This window comes from Amphiura filiformis, chromosome 7, assembly GCF_039555335.1.
Source record: "Amphiura filiformis chromosome 7, Afil_fr2py, whole genome shotgun sequence".
NCBI classification, from domain to species: Eukaryota; Metazoa; Echinodermata; class Ophiuroidea; order Amphilepidida; family Amphiuridae; genus Amphiura; species Amphiura filiformis.
The window spans coordinates 64,781,034-64,802,225 of NC_092634.1; the positions used below are offsets into that span (position 1 = coordinate 64,781,034).

General features: G+C 37.8%; 1 protein-coding gene across 1 annotated transcript in view; it reads right to left on the bottom strand.

Annotated features, from left to right (window-relative positions):
• Nucleotides 1-21,192, bottom strand: part of LOC140157475 (uncharacterized) — a 149,744-nt gene that overhangs the window by 33,894 nt on the left and 94,658 nt on the right. The window contains exons 41-47 of the mRNA XM_072180680.1: nucleotides 16,669-16,775; nucleotides 15,036-15,102; nucleotides 14,062-14,143; nucleotides 12,618-12,810; nucleotides 11,899-12,039; nucleotides 9,036-9,148; nucleotides 7,751-7,845 (exon numbers count right to left, since the gene is read on the bottom strand). Of these exons, the coding sequence (XP_072036781.1) occupies nucleotides 7,751-7,845; nucleotides 9,036-9,148; nucleotides 11,899-12,039; nucleotides 12,618-12,810; nucleotides 14,062-14,143; nucleotides 15,036-15,102; nucleotides 16,669-16,775 (798 nt within the window). The remainder of the gene's footprint in view (nucleotides 1-7,750; nucleotides 7,846-9,035; nucleotides 9,149-11,898; nucleotides 12,040-12,617; nucleotides 12,811-14,061; nucleotides 14,144-15,035; nucleotides 15,103-16,668; nucleotides 16,776-21,192) is intronic.

A 21,192-nucleotide genomic window follows, 5' to 3' on the forward strand; every position in this document is an offset into this window, starting at 1 on the left:
CTGGGCCAGGCCAACATTTGGAGGCCCCGAACTCACGTGCCGAGGAAAGCATGTGCACTCATGTCAGTGGCCAATCTTTGGTTTAACTAAAGGGGGACTTAAGGTAGACTACCGGTAACATATTTTGTTCAATTCAATTTCAGACTATTTTGGCCCCAGATCAACATGAATTTCGGTATTTGAATTTGCGCGAAGCGCGGAAAATTGTACAATTTTGCCCTATTTTGACCCAAAACATGTTGTTATTGGGGTTAAAAGAAAGATGCATAGGGCAATTTTGAGGCCCCCAAATTAGTCCCCCTTTAGTTAAACCAAAGATTGACCACTGACATGAGTGCACATGCTTTCCTCGGCACGTGAGTTCGGGGCCTTCAGACATTTCAAGTTTAAATGTTTGCACTCTATTCTGAAATGTTGAATAAATATTAAATATTTTGGTTCTCGTCCCCTCCCTCCTCAATTTACGGGATTCGTCAGGTTTTTTTTATATAGATTTTTCAAGTTTTTTAAAACTTAGGAATATCCTACTTTACGAAAACTCTATAGGCTCACGTATAGGCCTAACTAAGTTTATTAGAGAACAAAGATCACTTCCAAGACTTTTTGTGGTGATCTAGGGGATTTATCCGGCCTCAGAATGTCACATTAAAATGAAAAAGGGCCTCTTCATTTGCTCGAGCACTGTTGGAAAAGACCGAAAACTAGGCCATGATAATTTTACCTCCCTGCCTCATCAATTCATGAAAATCCTCTGGACGAGAAACCAAAACATTAATTTTACACGGCCTATGGAAAGTTATAGGCTTATTATCAGTTTGAAGCTCTTATGCCTAGTGAGAGAAAAATATTAGGTCTATTATACTGATATATGTTATGTTGGAACTTATCATGCATAGGCCTAGGCCTATTTAATTTAAAGACCTACTTGATAGACCTAGTATTTACTATTTGGCCTAGGCCTACTGTTTAATATAGGGCCTAATCATATGGAGGCCCGACAAAGCATAGGCCTAGCCAGCTGGTTAGGCCCAAAGAAATGATAGGTAAATTATATGAATAAAAACAGAATAAATACCAGTGCTTAAAAGTTGTATAGGCCTACGGCACAGAATTAATTATACACGAATCTCAGTTACAAAATGGTGAGTGTCAAATCTGGACCGGGCCCGTAAATCCGTAGGCTCTGGAAACCAAAGGGACATGAAATATTATTTTGATTTTTCCCTACCGATAGGATAGAAGTATAAGTTGAAAGATAAACATGCCTAAATAATGCTATTAAATTGTCACAAATAAGCTAAAAATAGTAAAATCACTGTAAAAATATTCCTTCATACAATATTCATATTTACTTTTTAATAATAAACAATAAAGTTGAATCTGTTAGCTTTCATTTGGTACCAAATTTGCATACACCAAGATTTGAAAATAAAATCAAAGTTCCCGCAAAAGTTGCACTTCCACTAAAAATATTAATTCATTCATTCCTACATTGTAGCCTAGACAAGTCTGAAAAATTGTATTTAATTGATTGTTTCGCTAGTGTGAGCACGTCACCCACCACATGTGGGCCAGATAAAGTGAGCGCCAGTGCTGGGCCACACTGAAGTCCGGCCAGAGTTGGGCCAGCTCTGGCGACATTATGTGGTCCATAAGTGACCCACCATGTTGGACCAGTTGTGGCGGATTTGGTCTGGTCCAGTGCTGGCGCTCACTTTATGTGGCCTAACCCTGGTCCAGTACTGGGCCAGTGCAAATGGGCCCTTTTACTGGTCCAGTACTGGTGGGTGTTTGCTGTGTATTATGAGATTGTGAGATATTACTAACCTCGATTTGCGCATACTGCAGTTACTGTCCGTTTTCCTATACACAATACACAGTGCTCTTTCCCATTGACGCGTGACCTTTACAAATAGCCCTACGTTAACAGTATGGGGATATGACTAGTTAACGTCGCTGTGTGAAAAATAACCGGCCAATATTAAAAGTACTCTTCTAAAGTTTTAGAAAATATAGTTTTTTAACATGTCCTAAATTTTTAGCTAATTTAGATGTTTGGAAATATTCCTACTTTGGTGTTTTAGTTAATGTTATAGGTAATAGTACATTGCCTAGTTAACGTCGCTGTGTGAAAAATAACCGGCCAATATTAAAAGTACTCTTCTAAAATTCTAGACAATATAGTTTTGTAACATGTCCTAAATTTTTAGCTAATTTAGGTGTTTGGAGAGGGTCGTACTTTTGTGTTTTAGGAAGGACATGTAAACGACAGATAACACCAAAAATATGAAGAAATTATTCCCAAACCGTGTTAAGTCAAAAATCATTATGTTGCTCATTTTCAAGAATGCTGGTTTACAAAAAGCACGCCATTGTCTGATTTCGTGAACAAAGCCTCACATAACATTGTTTCCTTTCGTTTCCTTTATAATCGGTTACCCAACTGAAGCTATGAATACCAGCTTTATTGCTATATCGCACATGAAAACAGTCACTTGTGCACAACCAGAGAAGATCCGATTTAATCAGTTGAGCTGTTTCAATGAGTGTTATCTTGGTTTAATAGCTTTTAATGGGGTTAAGTCCTGCAAAGGTCGAGATGAATTCTACTGTAGACATGACTGCATCATGGTTCGCGTTTTCACAAATAACTAAATGTACGATCGCACGCATGAGGTTATGAATGAGGGATATGTAAACATTTTGGTAATGATGGCACTCTAAAATGCCATAGAAAACCTTCAAAATTCACATCAAAGTAGGAATTCATTGCGAGAATTATGGAGTTTGACTTGGTTACATTGTTACATTGGGTTGTCAGTTGATGGCATGTCAAAAAATTAATATTGTTTCTGATTGAATTCATATTGACAATAGCATAGGAAACATCTAGTAGTAATGATATAAAGCTGTAACTCCCATCGATTAAAAGTTATTATGAGTTCTTTAAAAGATACTGATCATTTGGGCGAGATAATATTGACTATTGCAGGCCTACGAAATCCCCGGTATCGTGGTACCGGCGTTCCCAGAAAAAAACAAGACGGCAAAAATATTTTGAAATATCCTAATCTTTTAATACAATTTTCCTGCAGATCTTAAAAATATTCTGTTGAAACCACCTCTTGTAAAATATATTTCCGCGAACTTTGAGGATAACTGATTAAAAAAAATTGAGCGCGGGGAATATTTGTAAACAAAATATGAAAATAAACAGATGCCTTTTAATTTGTTGATTTTAAATTTTGTATGACTGTAGTCTCTAACGCTGCTGCGTCAACAGAAGCTCCAGACAGCCCAGACGATCGTATATATCGCTGGGATCCCAGAAAGTAAATGCGGTAGAGTCTAACTGTCATCTTGTTTTTCAAAGGTTCATACCCCTAAATCCTCTATACAGCCTGTCTCAAAAAGAAATTGTGCAAGTGAAAAGCGCCCTCTATGGCAATTACAAAATACCGGTGTGACATGATGCTTACATCAACGTCAAGGGCACAGTCTCAGCTCTCAGATGCCGTTTGTTCTGTTCAATTTGCTTGTTTTAATCTCGAGATATGTTTAGTTAACCACGATAGGGTAAAATCACAATTGTGCCACTTTTACTAGGGAAGAGGGCTGCACAAGTAGGCCCTAGATCGATGATGATAGCTGAAGTTGATGTGTCTAATGCACTCCCCCTTCGGCATAAGACGCATCAACCTTAGCGCGCATGCATTATTTTGTCTAATTTCTCTCCCAACAAATAATACGCGTTCATTAAAAGTTTGCAATATTTGTTTTTCTTTTAACATGTCTTGAGTGACAAAGAAAACAGTATTAACCATGATAAAATCATTGACATGCACATGTATTTACTTTTACAGCAGAATGTGAAATATCTATTTCTCTTTTAACCTGTTTTAAGTGGAAAAGAGAGAATCATATAATACATGTATCATGATAAAACAGTAAAAACGATTTTTATTGTTGTATAATTGATGCGTTCTTTTGATTTCACGAAAGAACTCTTGATAAACTTGATGCTATCATTGATTTACACGTACCTCTTGACCTTCCCTAGTAAAAGTGGCACAATTGTGATTTTGCCCTTTCGTTGTTAACTAACGGTCTTAGATCATTATTCTTTTTACACATTATTCTCTCTGTGATTATGGGAGGAAATACTACTTGCTTATGTTCCTCAACCATCAGGAATTCCCAGTCATTGGCCTTCTGTAAGAGGTTTGTTGGATCTCATTTTGTAAGAGGTTTGTTGAGTCCCATCTGAGCCATTGTCCTTGTTTGGCGCAACCATAGAGGTACACAAGCATGCCATCTTCATCTACGTCTTTTACCAGACTAGTGAGACATTTCCTGTGTTCTTGGGGTTTCATGTCTCTTTACAGTTTCTGGTTCTTTTTGAAACCAAGGCCTGCTCTGTCTGTTTGACCTCTGCACATCTCATTCAGTATCAGATGTCGCTCTCTTTGTTCAAGTTCTCTGACTCCATTCCACCTTGATTGATTTTCTTTTCTTTGTAGGCAGTCTTTGTAGAGAGTCTGTGTTTTTCCATCTATATAATACTTGTTGAGATGGTGCTTGGTGACTTGTATGCATTTTACAGAAGTGGTGAGTCTTTTAAGGCCTATTTACATGAGGACTTTACCTTTGCCTACATAATGACCATACATTTTATTTTGATGGATGACTTGCCCTGGCGATGCAATTTACATGGGGACATTTGTTTCCAGCAATATGATCTGAATCAACTATATCTGGGGCCCCCTATGTGAACTATAAAACCATAATCAGGTAAATACAAAACAAAAGTGTGCAAAAGCTATCAACATTCCAGAGAAACTCTCTGGAGAGTGTAGTACTGTCTTGAAAAAATAGCCCCGGTTCTATTTTGAGGCAACTATGAAAGGTCAGAGGTCCAGGGGTATTGCCTGGCAAAATTACCAATATATACGAGGACTTTCCCTTACTGGAAATAAATTTCCAGCAATAAAGTCCTCATGTAAACTGTACATTAAGGTGAAGCTCATAATTCTTCCTGCTTCTGTATAGAGCACTTTTAGTGGCACATCTGCTTATTCCTGCCCATCTTTTCATGTATTTGGTGCAGGTAGCTTCCAAGTCCTCGATGTATGTAATTGGGAAGTTGTAGATGGTAAACTCCCATGTCATTTTGGGTAGGATTGCATTATTATATATCCACAGCTTCATGATTCAGTTGAGTAGGCTTTTGTCTGTCTTTTTCAGCATGTCTGTTAGTTTCTGCTTTACAGACTCTCTGATTTCCTTATCTTTCAGATCTTTGAAGATAAGCTTGCCGAGGAATCGCATGGATATACGCAATCTCTTCTCCGTCTATTGTCAACTTTGGATCGTATGCCACATATTGAGTTTTATGTCCCTCTTGCTTTTGTTTCTTATTTGGGACAAATTTCAAATTTCAAATATTGAGACAAATAAATCTGACACACAAGAGGAATGGGATGAGTTCTATAAAGGAGATCAAACGGCTTGTAAAGTTGCGTATTTTCCGCCTCATGTACATGATTTATCTTGTGAGGGGGAAAACACCCCAAAATTTCGTTTGATAAATTGGCCCAGCTCAAGAACCACAAAATCTATGGAAATACAAATCCAATTATTGCCTTCCTTTACTCTTTTCCCATAAGATCAATGTGATCTGATCGAAAGCCTCATCTCGCCGACTTACCTCATCATTGATGAAATTGTTATAATAGATCATATTTTTCTAACTAGCATCCTGAAATTTGACGTTTCAAATCAATTTTTTCCGAAGAAAACGTTTCATTGAAGTTTTTGATTTGTTAACAGCATTAAGGGAGGTCTAATGAGCGTGAACCTGGTTTGGATGCAGAGGGAGTGTGCCTGTAACAGACACAGCCACCAGAAAAGGACCAGCTCAGATCGCGCGCCAAATAAGTTTGCAGTCCAGAAATTTCATTTTTTCTCAGCCTTGCAAAAAATAGGCAGAGGTGGGAAACGAACCCGGGACCTCCGTGTTGTAAAACCTACTGCGTTACCACTGAGCCAACTGACAATTAGCTATGAGCAGTTTGATAATAATCCTTGATATTGCTGAATAGAATAAATCAATACTGATAGGCCTATTTATATGTACGATGCTATTCAAATTGGCCTATAAACTATGAATATAATGTGAAATGACTATCAATCGATCAATTAATCAAGTTGTCAAGTTATCAACAATCAATAATAAACCGACGTAGGCCTATCATGGAATATTACTATTAAACTAGGCCTACTAACTAATATACCAAATAAATAAAATAAATAAATTAGTCAGTAAAATAAATAGGCATAGGCCTAAATAAATAAATAAATACATAATGCAGAATGCAGTTAGTATTTTAGTTGCAAAATTCCAAACATTTTATTCACACATTATATTATAATTTTCTGCTATACACGCAAAGGACCTGTGCCTTTAATATGTCCGCGCCTAATCAATAATGAGTCTTTCACCATGCTCACACACCATGTTCAACTATTGTATCCCTGTATAGTATTATCTACTGACCAAGTCCTAATACCTCAATGAAATGGATGCTATAACGTACCCAATCAAGTGAACATATCAAGGTCATATCAGGGCGTTATACAAAGAATGGTCAAAGGTCAACGTTTCCAAAGAAGTATAGTAATAGATGTAGACACAAGCTTTCGTGCGGGAAACATAAACACATAGTCGTCAGTCGTGTGGTTTTTATGAGATTTGATACGGCGCTGAAGTCTATGGCTGTCCCAAAATCAGTACCAGACCCGGTTACCAGACGGCAAAGTGTGTGTTGTTACAAGGAATACAAACTCATTTTACCAATAAGTGAGCCACATAGAGGAATACGACATCTATCGTGAGCCGATCTGCATTCTGTTGCCTGCAAAAGCCGACGATCAGGTAAAAATTCTAAAAGCAGCGTGACTAGATATTTGCGTTAATTTCATGATACGTGTAAAACGCATTGAAAACGCCAAATTGCAGTCATAAAATATATAATATTAGTAAATCACCCAATCGAATGTTAACGTAGGTATATGGAAAAGAATTGCAATAACAATAACAAACTATGTGCCCAAAGAGTTGTCTTTGGCATGTCGCTTTTTTGAAATATCACCAAAAATATCAAATTTTGGAAAAACGCCCCAAAATTTAAAACAAACACGAACCTTCCAAAATAAATATATATTAGCACTCGGCGGCCCAGTCACTACCTGCCGCTGTGATTTGGGGTAACTCATTGCTTCCCCTCTCCAGATACCGGTATCGCTCATACCCCAGCCCTTAACGATGTTTTCCCACGCCCATTTCAATATTACAATGGGTCTATCAAATTTTAATTTGACGAAATCGCCAAGTGCAGCCAAATTACGCAAGGTTACAACTTTATGATTAAATGTCGGTATTATTCCTGCTACCTGCATGCTTCTATAAAATGTAATGGAACTATTGACATACACATGCCCGGATGTGGTGGTGGTGGGGTGGGGGATCTGAACCTTTTGTGAACTTTTCCCTAAAAAAATACCAGATTTCAATATTTTCATGTTTGTTGATTTTTCCTTCAAAAAGGGATGGTTTCATTTTAATAACAGAAGAAATCCAGCCTTTATTTTATTCGCATTGGCATTTTCTTGAGTGTGGCAACGGCCCTGGACAGTGGACTTAGAATCACTACTTATCAAAATATTATATTGTTGGAATCGCTTTACTTGCCCATGTGATAGTTTTGCAATGTTCCTGGTCTTAGCTTGCTCAGTATTTCAGTCATCTGTCTCACGATATACCTGAATTTTGGCCTGTCATTGCAACTGTTGAGGTAAAACAAAAAACAACCAAAAATAAATATAACTCTTCCAAATAGTATACACTGTCTTTTGATTATGGCTAAATTAAGAAATGTACTAAACATCTCAAAAAAAGCAACTAACTCCTCTTAAATAATGACCATTATTCAAAAACGGGCTACTGTATTACAAATCTGTAAAATGTGTTCGAAGTAGACATTTTGACCCCCAAAGGCGTCGAAAAAAACACACATTTCCATGAGAGCCGAGCAGATTTCCTTCCATTATACTGACTACATATCAATATAATTTACTGCAACTTTCAAATCTTGGGTTACATTGATTTAAATGTACGCTGCGGCGTCAATATTTAGACAATTGCTACAAATGAGGTGTCAAAATTCTGCTTCCAACGCATTTTACAGACTTGTATTACATTTGCCCGTTTTTGAATAACGGCCATTATTTAAGGGGGGTTAGTTACTTTTTTTTGAGATGTTTAGAAATTTTAAATGTCAAACAATCATTCACAGCAGCAAAGAAGGCTTCTGTGTCCCCATATTAAGCAACTACTAACTTTAACAACCAGCAACTTCTCATGAGTTCATAGACTAGTTCAAGACATCTCCCAGGTTTGTGTAGCCTCTGATCCTTTTTTATATACCGCATCCGCATCCTGCCCATCTTTTCAAGTATTTGGTGCAGGTAGCTTCCAAGTCCTTGATGTATGTCATTGGGAAGTTGTAGATGGTAAACTCCCATGTCATTTTGGGTAGGATTGCATTATTATATATCCACATCTTCATGATTCAGTTGAGTAGGCTTTTGTCTGTCTTTTTCAGCATGTCTGTTAGTTTCTGATTTACAGACTCTCTGATTGCCTTATCTTTCAGATCTTTGAAGATAAGCTTGCCGAGGAATCGCATGGACATACGCAATCTCTTCTCCATCTATTGTCAACTTTGGATCGTATGCCACATATTGAGTTTTATGTCCCTCTTGCTTTTGTTTCTTATTTGGGACAAATTTCTTCATGGCATGCATGCGATCGACATTTTTCAGATTTGTATTACATTTGCCCGTTTTTGAATAATGGCCATTATTTAAGGGGGGTTAGTTACTTTTTTTTGAGATGTTTAGAAATTTTAAATGTCAAACAATCATTCACAGCAGCAAAGAAGGCTTCTGTTTCCCCATATTAAGCAACTACTAACTTTAACAACCAGCAACTTCTCATGAGTTCATAGACTACTTCAAGACATCTCCCAGGTTTGTGTAGCCTCTGACCCTTTTTTATATACCGCATCAGCTCTTTGTCGTTCATGTTCTGTTAATGAGAAATCAACACAATGCTGTGAATTAGATACAGCCTCTACGTCTTAGTAAGAGGTGTCCCTTTCATGCACCAATTAAGTTTTAAATTACCAACAGAAATTATATTGTGTTATTTTACATTTAAAGGATTACAAGAACATACGCAGTGTAATTTTTTTTTGGGGGGCGTTCCATTAATTAATTATGCACACGTCCTCATAAGAGGACACGCGCAACCAGGACGTCAATATTTACAAATATTTACATGCTTCATCTACATAGGAAATCACCAGAGTTAGGTCATTGCCCGGATCATTGTCTTTTTTTTTGTTTTACAAACAGAAAAATCGGCGTAAAATGTTAAAAACTTGGGCTCAAAATGATGTAGAAATCTTATTGGAATTAAGTAATTCAGGCAAAAAACAGAAACAAGTGACATGTCTGCAACCATGTACATGCATACAGATAGATGAATTATGTTTCAAGCATTACAACTTGTGAATAAGATTTCATGAATTCGAATTCAACTAGATGTTATTAAGTGTGCAGAGATCATGAATTGGCATAATTAGAGTTCAACAACTCAAGTTGAAATACAATCATTATTACATCCACTCTGTAGCAGGCCTACTTCATTCTACAGTGTGGGCCAAAAACAACTTTACCCAATTTCAGAGGGTGGTTGCTCGAATTGTGGAAGAGCTATTCATGATATTGTTACATATTCTAAATGTATGTCGTCCTAAAAGTATGTGATGAAAAAATGAAAGCAAAAGAAGCTAAATTAACAAAATGGTGCTTGTTTTACGTCCGAGGGTCAAAAATCACTTTGTCCACACGTAATTCAATGGGATGTGTCGAATTGCTAAGACTAAGAGTAAGGCAAACATATGCGTTAGGCATACATGTAATTAGTAAACACGTTTGGCTTGTCTTTGAAAAGTGATAATTGTTTTACATGCATGAACGAAATTCAATCGATTTTAATCCCCACTAACTTGTAATGTACTCGAACTTCACTCCTCTCATTGACCAACAATTATTACACAATTACAAAGGATTCACCTGGAGCAATTTTTGAATTTTAAATATGCCTTCGTGCATTTTGTGACTGCGTGGCTTATTTCTAAATAGGTTTGCCAAGTGTCAAGTTAAGGCAATTCACAACACAAGAGAGGACTTTTATGGCAGAGGAATAGGCCTACTTCAGAACAGAAAGCTTCTTGGAAGTGCAGCGTCAATTTCGGATTCGTTTCCTGAACGTAAGAGTCCCGCCGAAACCTACCATAACTCTACATATGAACAACTTTCACAACTTCGGAAGTGTGATGAATAGATGCAAAGCACGAAGCGGACATCCAAGAACTGGTCGTTCAAATGTTGCAGCGGTTCAAAGGGAACTTAATGCAGCTAACCCTAGAGTCAGTTCTCGATGCAACAATTTGCCGAACATACCACGAACGCAATAAGTGCAATAACTTCAACCTTTCTTTTAGATAAACATTTCGTAATGACAAAAGTGAGGTCTGAGGTTCCAATTGCTTTGCGCATATTTGAAGAGAATTTTTATATCTGTGCAGCATGAAAGCTCCATATCATGACGAAATATCGTAGCTTGATATTTAAATTGTTTATATTTGGTTTATTTGATTGTGTTATATAAAATTGCTGAACAAATGTGTGCGTATAAGTGGTTCTCATTCTCTATCGAACTCGCTATTGCAAGTGATGCTAAGCGACAGCCACTAGGCCTTCGCGTGGACAAAGTTAATTTTCACCCTTTGATTTAAAACTATCGTAACGTTTTTAATTTAATGCATTTTTGAATAGTTTTTTCACCAAATACTCTTAAGAAGATGTTCTTTACGAATATGTAAAAACAATTTGAAGCAGACGTTTCAATGTTGACATATGAAACTTTTTAGTTGGGTAAAGTTGTTTTTGGCCCACCCTGTATATGTATGTACTTTCCTATACCAACGTGGTAAATGTTATATTCTTAAATGCACAGTGTCCTTTTATTGAGGACGTGAGGGCGCTATAGTAAGACACCTCAATGACATAGTGTCCTCATTTGAAGACACTTAGTTTTTCACTGTTTTCAAGTATTCTAAAATATTTGTCACAATATAGTCGTTTCCATTATGTTTTATAACATCACATAACTTCACCCCAAAACAGATTAGAAAATAGGCTGAATCCAGCGATCATAAATTTAGCTTATGCATAAGGAATCCCAATTGTAGAAATGTGCTTGGGGGTCAACAGCAAAGGTGTACATTTTTTAAAGCTCAGAGTGCATGCTGTTTTCATATGAGGAAACGGTGCGTGATAGGTTTAATTTGATTTTCTTTATCAACACATGTCGCATGAAATAATAATAAAAAAGTTTTTCTGCGATTAATATTCAATTGTGTAAATCAGTCAGTTTTGAAATCAATTATTATTGGACTTCTGATTTTAATTGAATACAACAAGTTTACATCAACTTGCTTATATAATGAGCAGTTAAATATCGCATTAATGTACATCATGCATTTTAAATTTAGTACAAAAAATACACACCCTTCCCATTACTTACTTGAATGTTTTTCCTAATAGCAGTCAAAAGTTTGACTTGTGAAGTTGCAAATTGTAATATAGTGAGTAGTTTTGTATCACTGCGAAGAAATGTCTTTGCACACTGAAACAATTATTTGGGTCTTGGTTTACATGCATTGATGTTGTTTTTAAAGTAAGCCCCCAAGAGGAAACATTACTTACAGCATAAGGCGTCTTGCCGTGTGAAAGTGCTTCCCATAACGTAACACCATAACTCCACACATCACTTTTACTACTGAATCGGAACCTGTATATACATTCAGGGGCATACCACTTGAGTGGCCATTTGCCTGCAGTTTCAGCCTGGTGGAGAATTGTAATACAAGCAGTCAACAAAGTGCTAACTGATCATTTGAATATTCAAATTTAAACATGATAATAAAAGTAATGAGAGGAATCAGTAAGATTTACAAATTACAAGTGCAAATTATATTTGGCCAATATGTCCTTAATGATGGCTGTGTCCATAAATAAGCATACATCACAAATCCAATTTGCCTAATGGGGAAATATTAGTAAATGTAGGTTGGACGTTTTTGTCACATACATATACGTAATATTACACACCCCAACACATATGGTGCTCATTTCAAAGTCCCCGTCCTGAACTATGAACAGGAATTTCTGATATGGCTGCATTCAGAGATTGTGGCGATTAACATAGTATTGCATAATAAAACATACATTTTCGACCAAAATAAAAGAAAACAATAATTACAAAGATCTAGTAATCAAATCTTAATCAATTTCATTGATAATTGAGATATACCGGGTCTTCTATGTATAATTGAGAAAACTTTTCTACTACACCGCATATAACCACAATCACTCAACACCTCCGGACCAATTTCAAACCATATTGCTTTTTACATTTCACTTACCACATAGTAGTCACTATCCAGCCCCAATGCCTTGGACATCCCAAAGTCACTTATCTTGGCTAAAGTCTCATCAAAAAGCAGCACGTTTCTAGCAGCTAAATCTCTATGTACAAGTCTGGCTTCCTCTTCGAGGTACTGCATGCCTCGAGCAACCTGGAGCATGAGCTCTAGCACATTCCTTATGCTCATGTCACTGTGAGTACGAGAAGAAATGTATGTACCATTTATGCAAGTTCTCAAGATAAGATTACAAGATATGATCAAGTGTCTTTCTGTCTTTCCCTTATGCATTTACACAGGGACTTTGCAGCAACAGCTACTAGAACAAGTTACACATTTTTATTGATGAGATTCATCAGGATCGTTCAAAGTCCACTCTGCAATGACTGTAGTGTTTCTAGATGTCGGCAGTCCTTGGTGGCTGTGATGGTGTTGCCACATTTGTAGGTTGCCGTTTTGAGATGATCTGGTCATAGATTCTGTCTAATTTGCACACCAATCAATATTTGCAATTCCAGTCTCACCACCCCTTACACCAGAAGTTGGGAGTTGTAAGAACCCTTTTAGACAGAAAAGATGCTATTGTCATTGAGGAGGCAGATGAAGAAGAGGAGGAAAGAAAGATAAATGAAGCGCTGACACAATGTGGTTACCCGAGTTGGGCCAAGGTAAAGGGGCAGAAACAACAACCGAAAACCAGCAAAAACACACCAAAGACAAAACCAAGGGTTATATCGTCGTTCCATATGTCGAGGGCCTTTCTGAGAGGATGTCGAGAGCCTTCAAAAATATGGTTTCTCAACAGCCATGAAGCCCCACAGCACCCTCCGCAATATGCTCGTGCACCCAAAAGACAAAAGGGGACCCACTCCAAACAGCTGTTACAATTTATGAAATACCGTGCAAGAGCTGTCCTAAGACCTATATTAGAGAGACAGACCGCCTATTCAAAACTAGACTATTTGAACACAAAACTGAAGCCGAAAAAATAAATTCCAAAAATTTTACCAGATCACAAAAAAGTCATCCACATCCCAAATTCACAAATCGGCAATAACTGAGCACGCAGCCAGCAATCACGTTATCAACTGGGACAAAGCAGCAATAGATCAAGAGGCAGACAAAACCACGCGTTCGCTAAAAGAAGCCCTCTGGATCAGGAGCAGGGGCAAAAACACTATGAACAAGGACGAGGGGGCATACAAATTGGACAGAATATATGACCAGATCATCTCCAAACGGCAACCTACAAATGTGGCAACACCATCACAACCACCAAGGACTGCCGACATCTAGAAACGCTACAGTCATTGCAGAGTGAACAAGTTTCCTGATAGGAACTCAAATATATATTATGAGTACTTTCATTTCTATTGGATCTGTACCAGAACTCATTTATTTAAGTTGAACTTTTATTGTATAGGGTGACACTTTGCTAACTTACCCATGCCTCCTTAGATATTTGTGAAGTGGACCTAATTCGGCAAGTTCTAAAACTAACATCATATCTACACCTTCACAGATACCTGCAAAATATAATAAATACCAATCATCAGATTCTACAAAATATTACATTTTTGTCTTTCTGGTAGCAGCCAGAGTACTTATATACATGAAGGAAACAATTCAACAGGAAATACATGTACCCGCTGCCGTCATTAATACGTAGTGTAAGGTCGAATGTGACATGTTTGATACTTCAATATCAATCAGCCAATCAAGACATATATATCTACATGGTACATCAGCAGAATTGATGTAGGTGCTGTCATAGATTCTGACAGGGTCGGCTGAGGACATTAATGTATAGATTATTGGTTGATACAGCTCCGTTAGATCTCACTACCTTTAAATTCCAATTCCACGATCTAGACTTGTTAGTCAAAAAATTTCCTTCATTCCATCTACAGCCCACGCATAGAATGCACTCCTGCCTCAAATCCCAGAAGGCAGTTAACCGCTATCTAGGTGTCAACTAGTCAGCTTTATCATAATACTGCTTTGACAATAAAGAAGGAAAAAACTTGCAACGTTGTGCCTGCCCTGCTCCATTTTTATACAGATCTCACTACCCTGCAATTCCAATTCAACGATCTAACCTTGTTAGTCCAAAAAGTCATTCATTCCATCTGCAGCCCACGCATGGAATGCACTCCTCCCTCAAATCCCAGAAATTTTTAAAATGGGCCAGCTTCAAAAAGGCAGTTAACCGCTATCTAGGTGTCAACTACTACTAGGCAACTTTATCATAATGCTACCTTGACAATAAAGAAGAAAATACTTTGAAAAAGAAAGCCAAAAAGGTTTTTTTATACAGAAATGACCAATGATAGGTACATGTATGAAAGGGAAGAAGTCTGCAAAAAAATATCAAGTAATGTGCTGGAGATCATAAAAGTTTTTTTAATCCATTCTTACCTATTATTCTCACAATATGTGGATGACCTAAAGCTGCCATGATTTCCGCTTCTTTGATAATATCGGACTGAAAGGAAAACAAAACATACATACAGAATAATATTTCTTGGTATTAGAAAATCGTTCATGATGGCATCATTACACATTCTCCTGGCCCCGGCAACCCCTGCATCCGCTGGTACGCATGCTCGTCGGCAAATTTTGAAAACATCCCTTTTGCATCTTTAATAACTCGCAAAATTTCCAGGGAAATTTCCAGGCATACAATATACGGGTGCGTCGAAATGAGTACTGAAACTACAAAGCCTTATACATGTCATTCAGCTTCATTCGTAAGTGAAGAATAATGAAACTGCAATGATTTACATGAGCTTACATACATGTCATTTGTAAATGAAGAAGACCATTTTCGCAAACATGTGGTTTGAAAAATCACCCCTACTTGGTGTTTCGCATTTCTTCATCTATTATGAACATGCCTACCCGCGGAGTGCGGCGGCCGGACACTTTCTGCACATTTTGTTTTAAAAATGCAAAGACACAAAAAAGAAGAGTACCAGGTTCTTCCAAATTGTCGTGGTTTTCCTTTTCCCATTTAGTAGTGGTACAATGGAATAAGCAAGGACTTTCATATAAGGTCTCCAATGCAAACATCAAGAACTCCATGCATTCATACCAATCCGAAATAACTCACTAATATAGAGCACTCACTTTATTTAGAAACAAAACATCTCAGTGATCTTTTATAAGAGTCTACGTTTGTCCTGGAGACAATTCTCAATTTGAATTAACCTGACACGAATAAAAGAGTCTACCACTTGATTCCTTCAAGAGAAACTCTATTTTGGAGTCTCTCCAGGACAAACTCCTGACACCAAAGGAAGCATTAAAATGACTCCTTATTAGATTCCACTCAGATGCTTTGAGTGGTCCATCATCCAGGACTCTCGCCTTAAAGAGTAGGATAGGTAGAACCTAATAAGGTGTAATTTAAACTCTTCTTAGAGTCCAGTTTTTCCCTAAGCCGACACCACCAAAGAGTCCTGTATGATGGACTCCTCATAGAGTCGTATAGGTAGAGCCTAATAAGGTGTAATTTAAACTCTTCTTTAGGAATCCAGTTCTTCCGGGAGGAAGTGAGAAGGGTATGATGGAATCCTAAAAGAGTCTAATAAAGAGTCATGTAAATCTCCCCTTTGGTGTCCAGAATTTGTCCTGGAGATGATTCTCAAAGAGAATCCTGGATGCTGGGTCCCTCAAAGCGTCGGATTAAGTGGAATTTAATAAGGAGTCATTGCTTCCTTAGGTGTCAAGTGTCCTGGAGACGACTCTCGCAGAGAGTCATTGATGGTGGACCCCTCAAAGCGAGTTTGTCCTCGAGACGACTCCAAAGACTTGGACTCTTGAAGGTGTCAATTGGGTACTCTTTCGTTAGTGTCCGGTTGATTCAAATTGGGAGTCGTTTCCAGGACAAACGTACTTATAAGATCACTGAATGTATCCCAATGTTTGTATATTTAAAATCTCAGAACATTATTTTGGCATCAAATGAAAGAATACTTTTTAGGTTGTTACATGAATAAATATTTGCCCTAACAAAACGCCCTCCTCGCCAGATACGGTTGATGCTTACCTTGGAATTGGGTATACTGCTTGTCTTGATTTTCTTGACAGCTACGGGGATCAAGAGATCCTGCATTTTATAGGTTCCTTTTAACACTGTCGCAAAATTGCCTTTGCCTGTAAAAGTATATACAACAATAGACCTTTTCAGGACGTTTTACGAAAGTCACCGATCACGCGCAACCATCAAAACATATTCAACCAATCCATTTCTGGCAATATAGGTGAGTGTACTTTGCACGTGCATAGATGTATCGCTTTCGATGTAAACATGGCAGTTCTCTTTCTGCCAACGCACACAATTTATTATAATGTGCACCGGAGCACGCACTAATGTCACTAACTCGAGGAGGTCAAAATTATGGACTATAGAAGCCGTGAAGCAGACTCAAATGTAAAACAAACAAAATGAAAATGAATTCTTGTTGTGCTAGAAGCTCATTTACGTTTCTGGTATTAGAATATTTGTAAGTCAATCTGAAGACGATGTCGAAAATTGAGATTTTGGTATATCATAACAATATAATTATTATTCAGTTATGGAAGGTCAAAAAGCAAACTATTCTTAAAGTGTGAAATATATATGGAGGAAAAATGAAACATGCAGGTGAAGTTGATGCATACTTGGTTTTCTACTCCTGCCGTTGAAGGGGCTGTGCAAAAATTAAGAGCCCTGGTAGGAGGGTAAAACTGGTGGGCGGGGGCAAGACATTTTTGGCGAACAAAAAAAATAGGGGGGGGGGGAGCAAGCAACTTTTGGCGAGACAAGAAGAGGGGGTGGGGGAAGCTTTTTTTGGCACACATTCATGGGGCGCCTTTTGAATAAAACGCTCTAAAAAGGCGTAGGAAAACGCTTATAAGTTTGCAGATTTTCATGCTCGATGCGCTCCCAACAAATATCTAGACCATTTAAGGTTTGCAAATTGGGATCCTAAAAATTTGGCATGTGCAAAGGGGTAAGGGGCAAAGATTTTGTGACAGGCCGATAAGGGGGGGGGGGTCATTTTTGGCAGGCTGAGAGGGGTCGGAACAATTTTTGCACGCCATTCGAAAATTTTACCGGGGGGCTCATAATTATTGCACAGCCCCTCAAGGAAAAACAAAAACAATACCTACTAATATATGAACAACAATACACCAAACTTAGCAGTCCACAAATGTGCAGTAGATTCAAAATAATGCCAACAGAAATATTTTCGGAAGTGATGTGTCATAAAATTAAACAGACTTGATCGCCAGTATAGGACATGAGAAATGATATACCAAGGAATGAACAGAAATTTCCTGTTATTGTATTTAGTTTCATTTTTGTTAAAAGCTGTATCCACACATTGACCAATTACCATCATTTGGTCCACTGAGTCAACTGTAACCTTTTTCATTATTTCTGCAAATTACCTTTCTTCTGTATAGACTTTCAATTGTGATGTGCCCTGAGTAATTTAATTTGATGATTTATCTTTGTTTACAAAGTTACATGAGTGATGACATTTTGGGGAATTCCCCTCTCAAATTGAGCAAAACAAGCTGAATCATATCTAATTTGGAATATTTGGAAACCCCCTGAAAATGATGTAATGGGATTTCCCCTCAGGAAGTGATGTAATGGGATTTCCCCTCAGGAAGTGATGTCATGTGAAAGGTTAATGTTATAATTAAGACTTTGGAATTCCCCAGATTGAGCATAATGTGAAGGCAGTAAATGGCCCAGAATAGAATGGGGTTTTTCCCAAGCTTGGTATATAATAAGAAAATGTAAACAATGATTCACAGTTGATAGTGTTGATCTGGGCTATGCTTACAGTCCAATTCCTTGAAAGAAAGGAAATTACAAACCAGAAAAATTTTATGTAGTCAAAGTACTACTATTTACCAGTGTTGTCGGAGAAGATCTAGAATACGTCAAAGAACGTTATTCTTCCAAGAAAGGAAATATATTCTTCTGTCGACTTGCTGAAGTCTGGTATTTTGATTCAACGCAACTGTCAAAATAAGTGGGGACAGCTGCATCGCAGTCCTGCTTCCTGAAGATATTGTGTGAAAGGAGGAAATAGCACCAAATTGGAGAAAGCAGCGCAAGGAGTTAAATTTGGAGAACTGCGCAAGGAGTTTAGCATAGGAGAACTGCGCAAGGAGTTTAGCATAGGAGAACGGCGCAAGGAGTTTAGCATAGGAGGACGGCGCAAGGAGTTTAGTATAGGATAATTGCGCAAGGAGTTGTAAACGTGGTTGGAGAACACCATTTTCGTGTAAGGATTTTATACGCAAGGAGTTATCAATGCAAGTGTACAAAGGACTTCGCTGATTGTCGCAGGACAAGTGAATAGGGATATATTACATCAGTCGTCCAGAACATTACAAGAACTTTATGATCACCAATAAGAAGAATGCTGGCTAAGTACAAAATAGATAAAGAGTGATTATATTTGATTAATGTATATGTGCATTTGTAGTCATTATATTGTACCAAACGAAACTCGCTTTCAATTAAAGACTTAGATTTTGTTAGCATAATCAAACAGTGTATTTGTGTTGTGCATTCGTGTGAGTTCGGGTAAAAGGTGATTTTGGCCTTGAGTCAAGTACGACTCGTAACAAAATTGGGGGCTCGTCCGGGAAATACACTGAAAAAACATTATTATACTGAGTCTTGAAAGTGAAAGTACAGTATGGAAGAGTTCAAAGCAGAAGAGTTTCTTGAAACTATAGATTGGGAGAAGTTTGATAAGTTGAAGAAACCTGATTTAGTAGCATTTGCAAAATACTACAAATTGGATGTAAAGCAAGCCAACAGAAAACAAATAATCAAAAATGCCTTGATTGAAGTTTTGGTTGATGAAGAGTATTTTGAGGAATCCATTTTGGACAAGAGAAAAGAGGTCAAAACTGAAATCGGGGATGCAATTAAGTTGAAAGAACTAGAAGTTCAGGTGGAAATGGAAAAAATTAAAATGCAATTGCAGTTGGACATGCAAAAGCTAGATATGCAAAATAAAGAAAAAACAAGAAAGATTAGACATGGAAAACAAGAAATTAGAAATGGAAGAAAAAGCACGCCAAGAAAAGATGGCGCTTGAGCACCACAAATTAGAAACAGAAGAAAAGGAAAAGGTAGCAAAATTGGAACTTGAAAAACAAAAGTTGGAAATGGAAGAAAATTTGAAACAAAAATAAATTGAAGAAAAGTACAAGTTTGAACAAGAGAAGTTGGCAAAGCTAGGTGACAAATACTCATCAAGTTTCTCCTCAAAGTCAGGGTTTGATGTTACAAAGTATGTAAAGCTGGTGCCTAAATTCAAAGAAAAAGATGTTGACGAGTATTTCCAACATTTTGAAAAGGTAGCTACTAAATTTGAAATGGCCTCCAGAGCATTGGACCCTACTGTTACAAAGTAGTTTTGTGGGGAAGGCCAGGAAACTTACTCAGCTCTACCAATAGAGAAGTGTAACAATTATGAAGAAGTCAAACAGGCAGTCCTTAAGGCCTATGAACTGGTGCCTGAAGCATACAGACAAAAGTTCAGAGATTCAAGAAAGCAAGCAGATCAAACCCATGTAGAATTTGCTAGAGTAAAAGAACACATGTTTGACAGGTGGCTTGGTTCAAAAGAAGTCAAAGATGATTTCGGCCAACTTAAGCAATTGGTTCTTATAGAAGAGTTCAAAAAATGTGTCCACGCTGACATTAAAACCCACTTGGATGAAAGCGCTAGCAAAATTAAGACGCTAAGTGACGCGGCGACAATGGCAGACGACTATGGCTTAACTCACAAATTGAATGCGAGTAGTCATAACAGAAGTTAATCAAACAGGTTCAGCCATAACCAACCTAGAGCAAATCAGGGTGGTACACAGGAAGGGAGATCTCAGTCTAATCACAGATCCTGGTCTAATTCACAGCATAGTGCTGGTGGTAGAGGGACCCCATGGAGTTCAGGTACCAGACCAACAGGTGGGACTGAATTTAAATCCCAATTAGTTTGCAATTTCTGTAAGAAACCAGGACATACAGTGACCATGTGTCGGAGCTTAAAAGCCAAACAAGATGCACAAAAACAGCAGCAAACTGCTAGTAATACTGTAGGATGTGCAGTGTCACTTGAGTCAAAGAAACAAGTCAGTCAAAAAAAAAAACAAGAATTCCCACAAAAGGGAGGTGAAACAGACAAGGTGTGTGAAGAATTTGAACCATTTGTGTTAGAGGGAGTAGTATCACTTGGTGATAATGGTAGTCCAAAGCCCATTAAGATTGTGCGAGATACGTGTTGTGCACGGTCTATGATTCTGGAAGGAACTTTGCCCTTTGATGAGGATAGTTCATCTGGTAATGCTTTGATCCAGGGTATTGGGATGGAAATACTTAATGTACCTCTCCACAAAATTAACTTGACATCTGACTTGGTTTCTGGTCCTGTAACCATAGGAGTTAGACATGAATTGCCAGTCAAGGGAGTGTCCATGTTGCTAGGAAATGATCTGGCAGGGGGGGAAGGTTTTTCCTGACCCAATAGTTACAGATAAGCCCTGTTTGCAG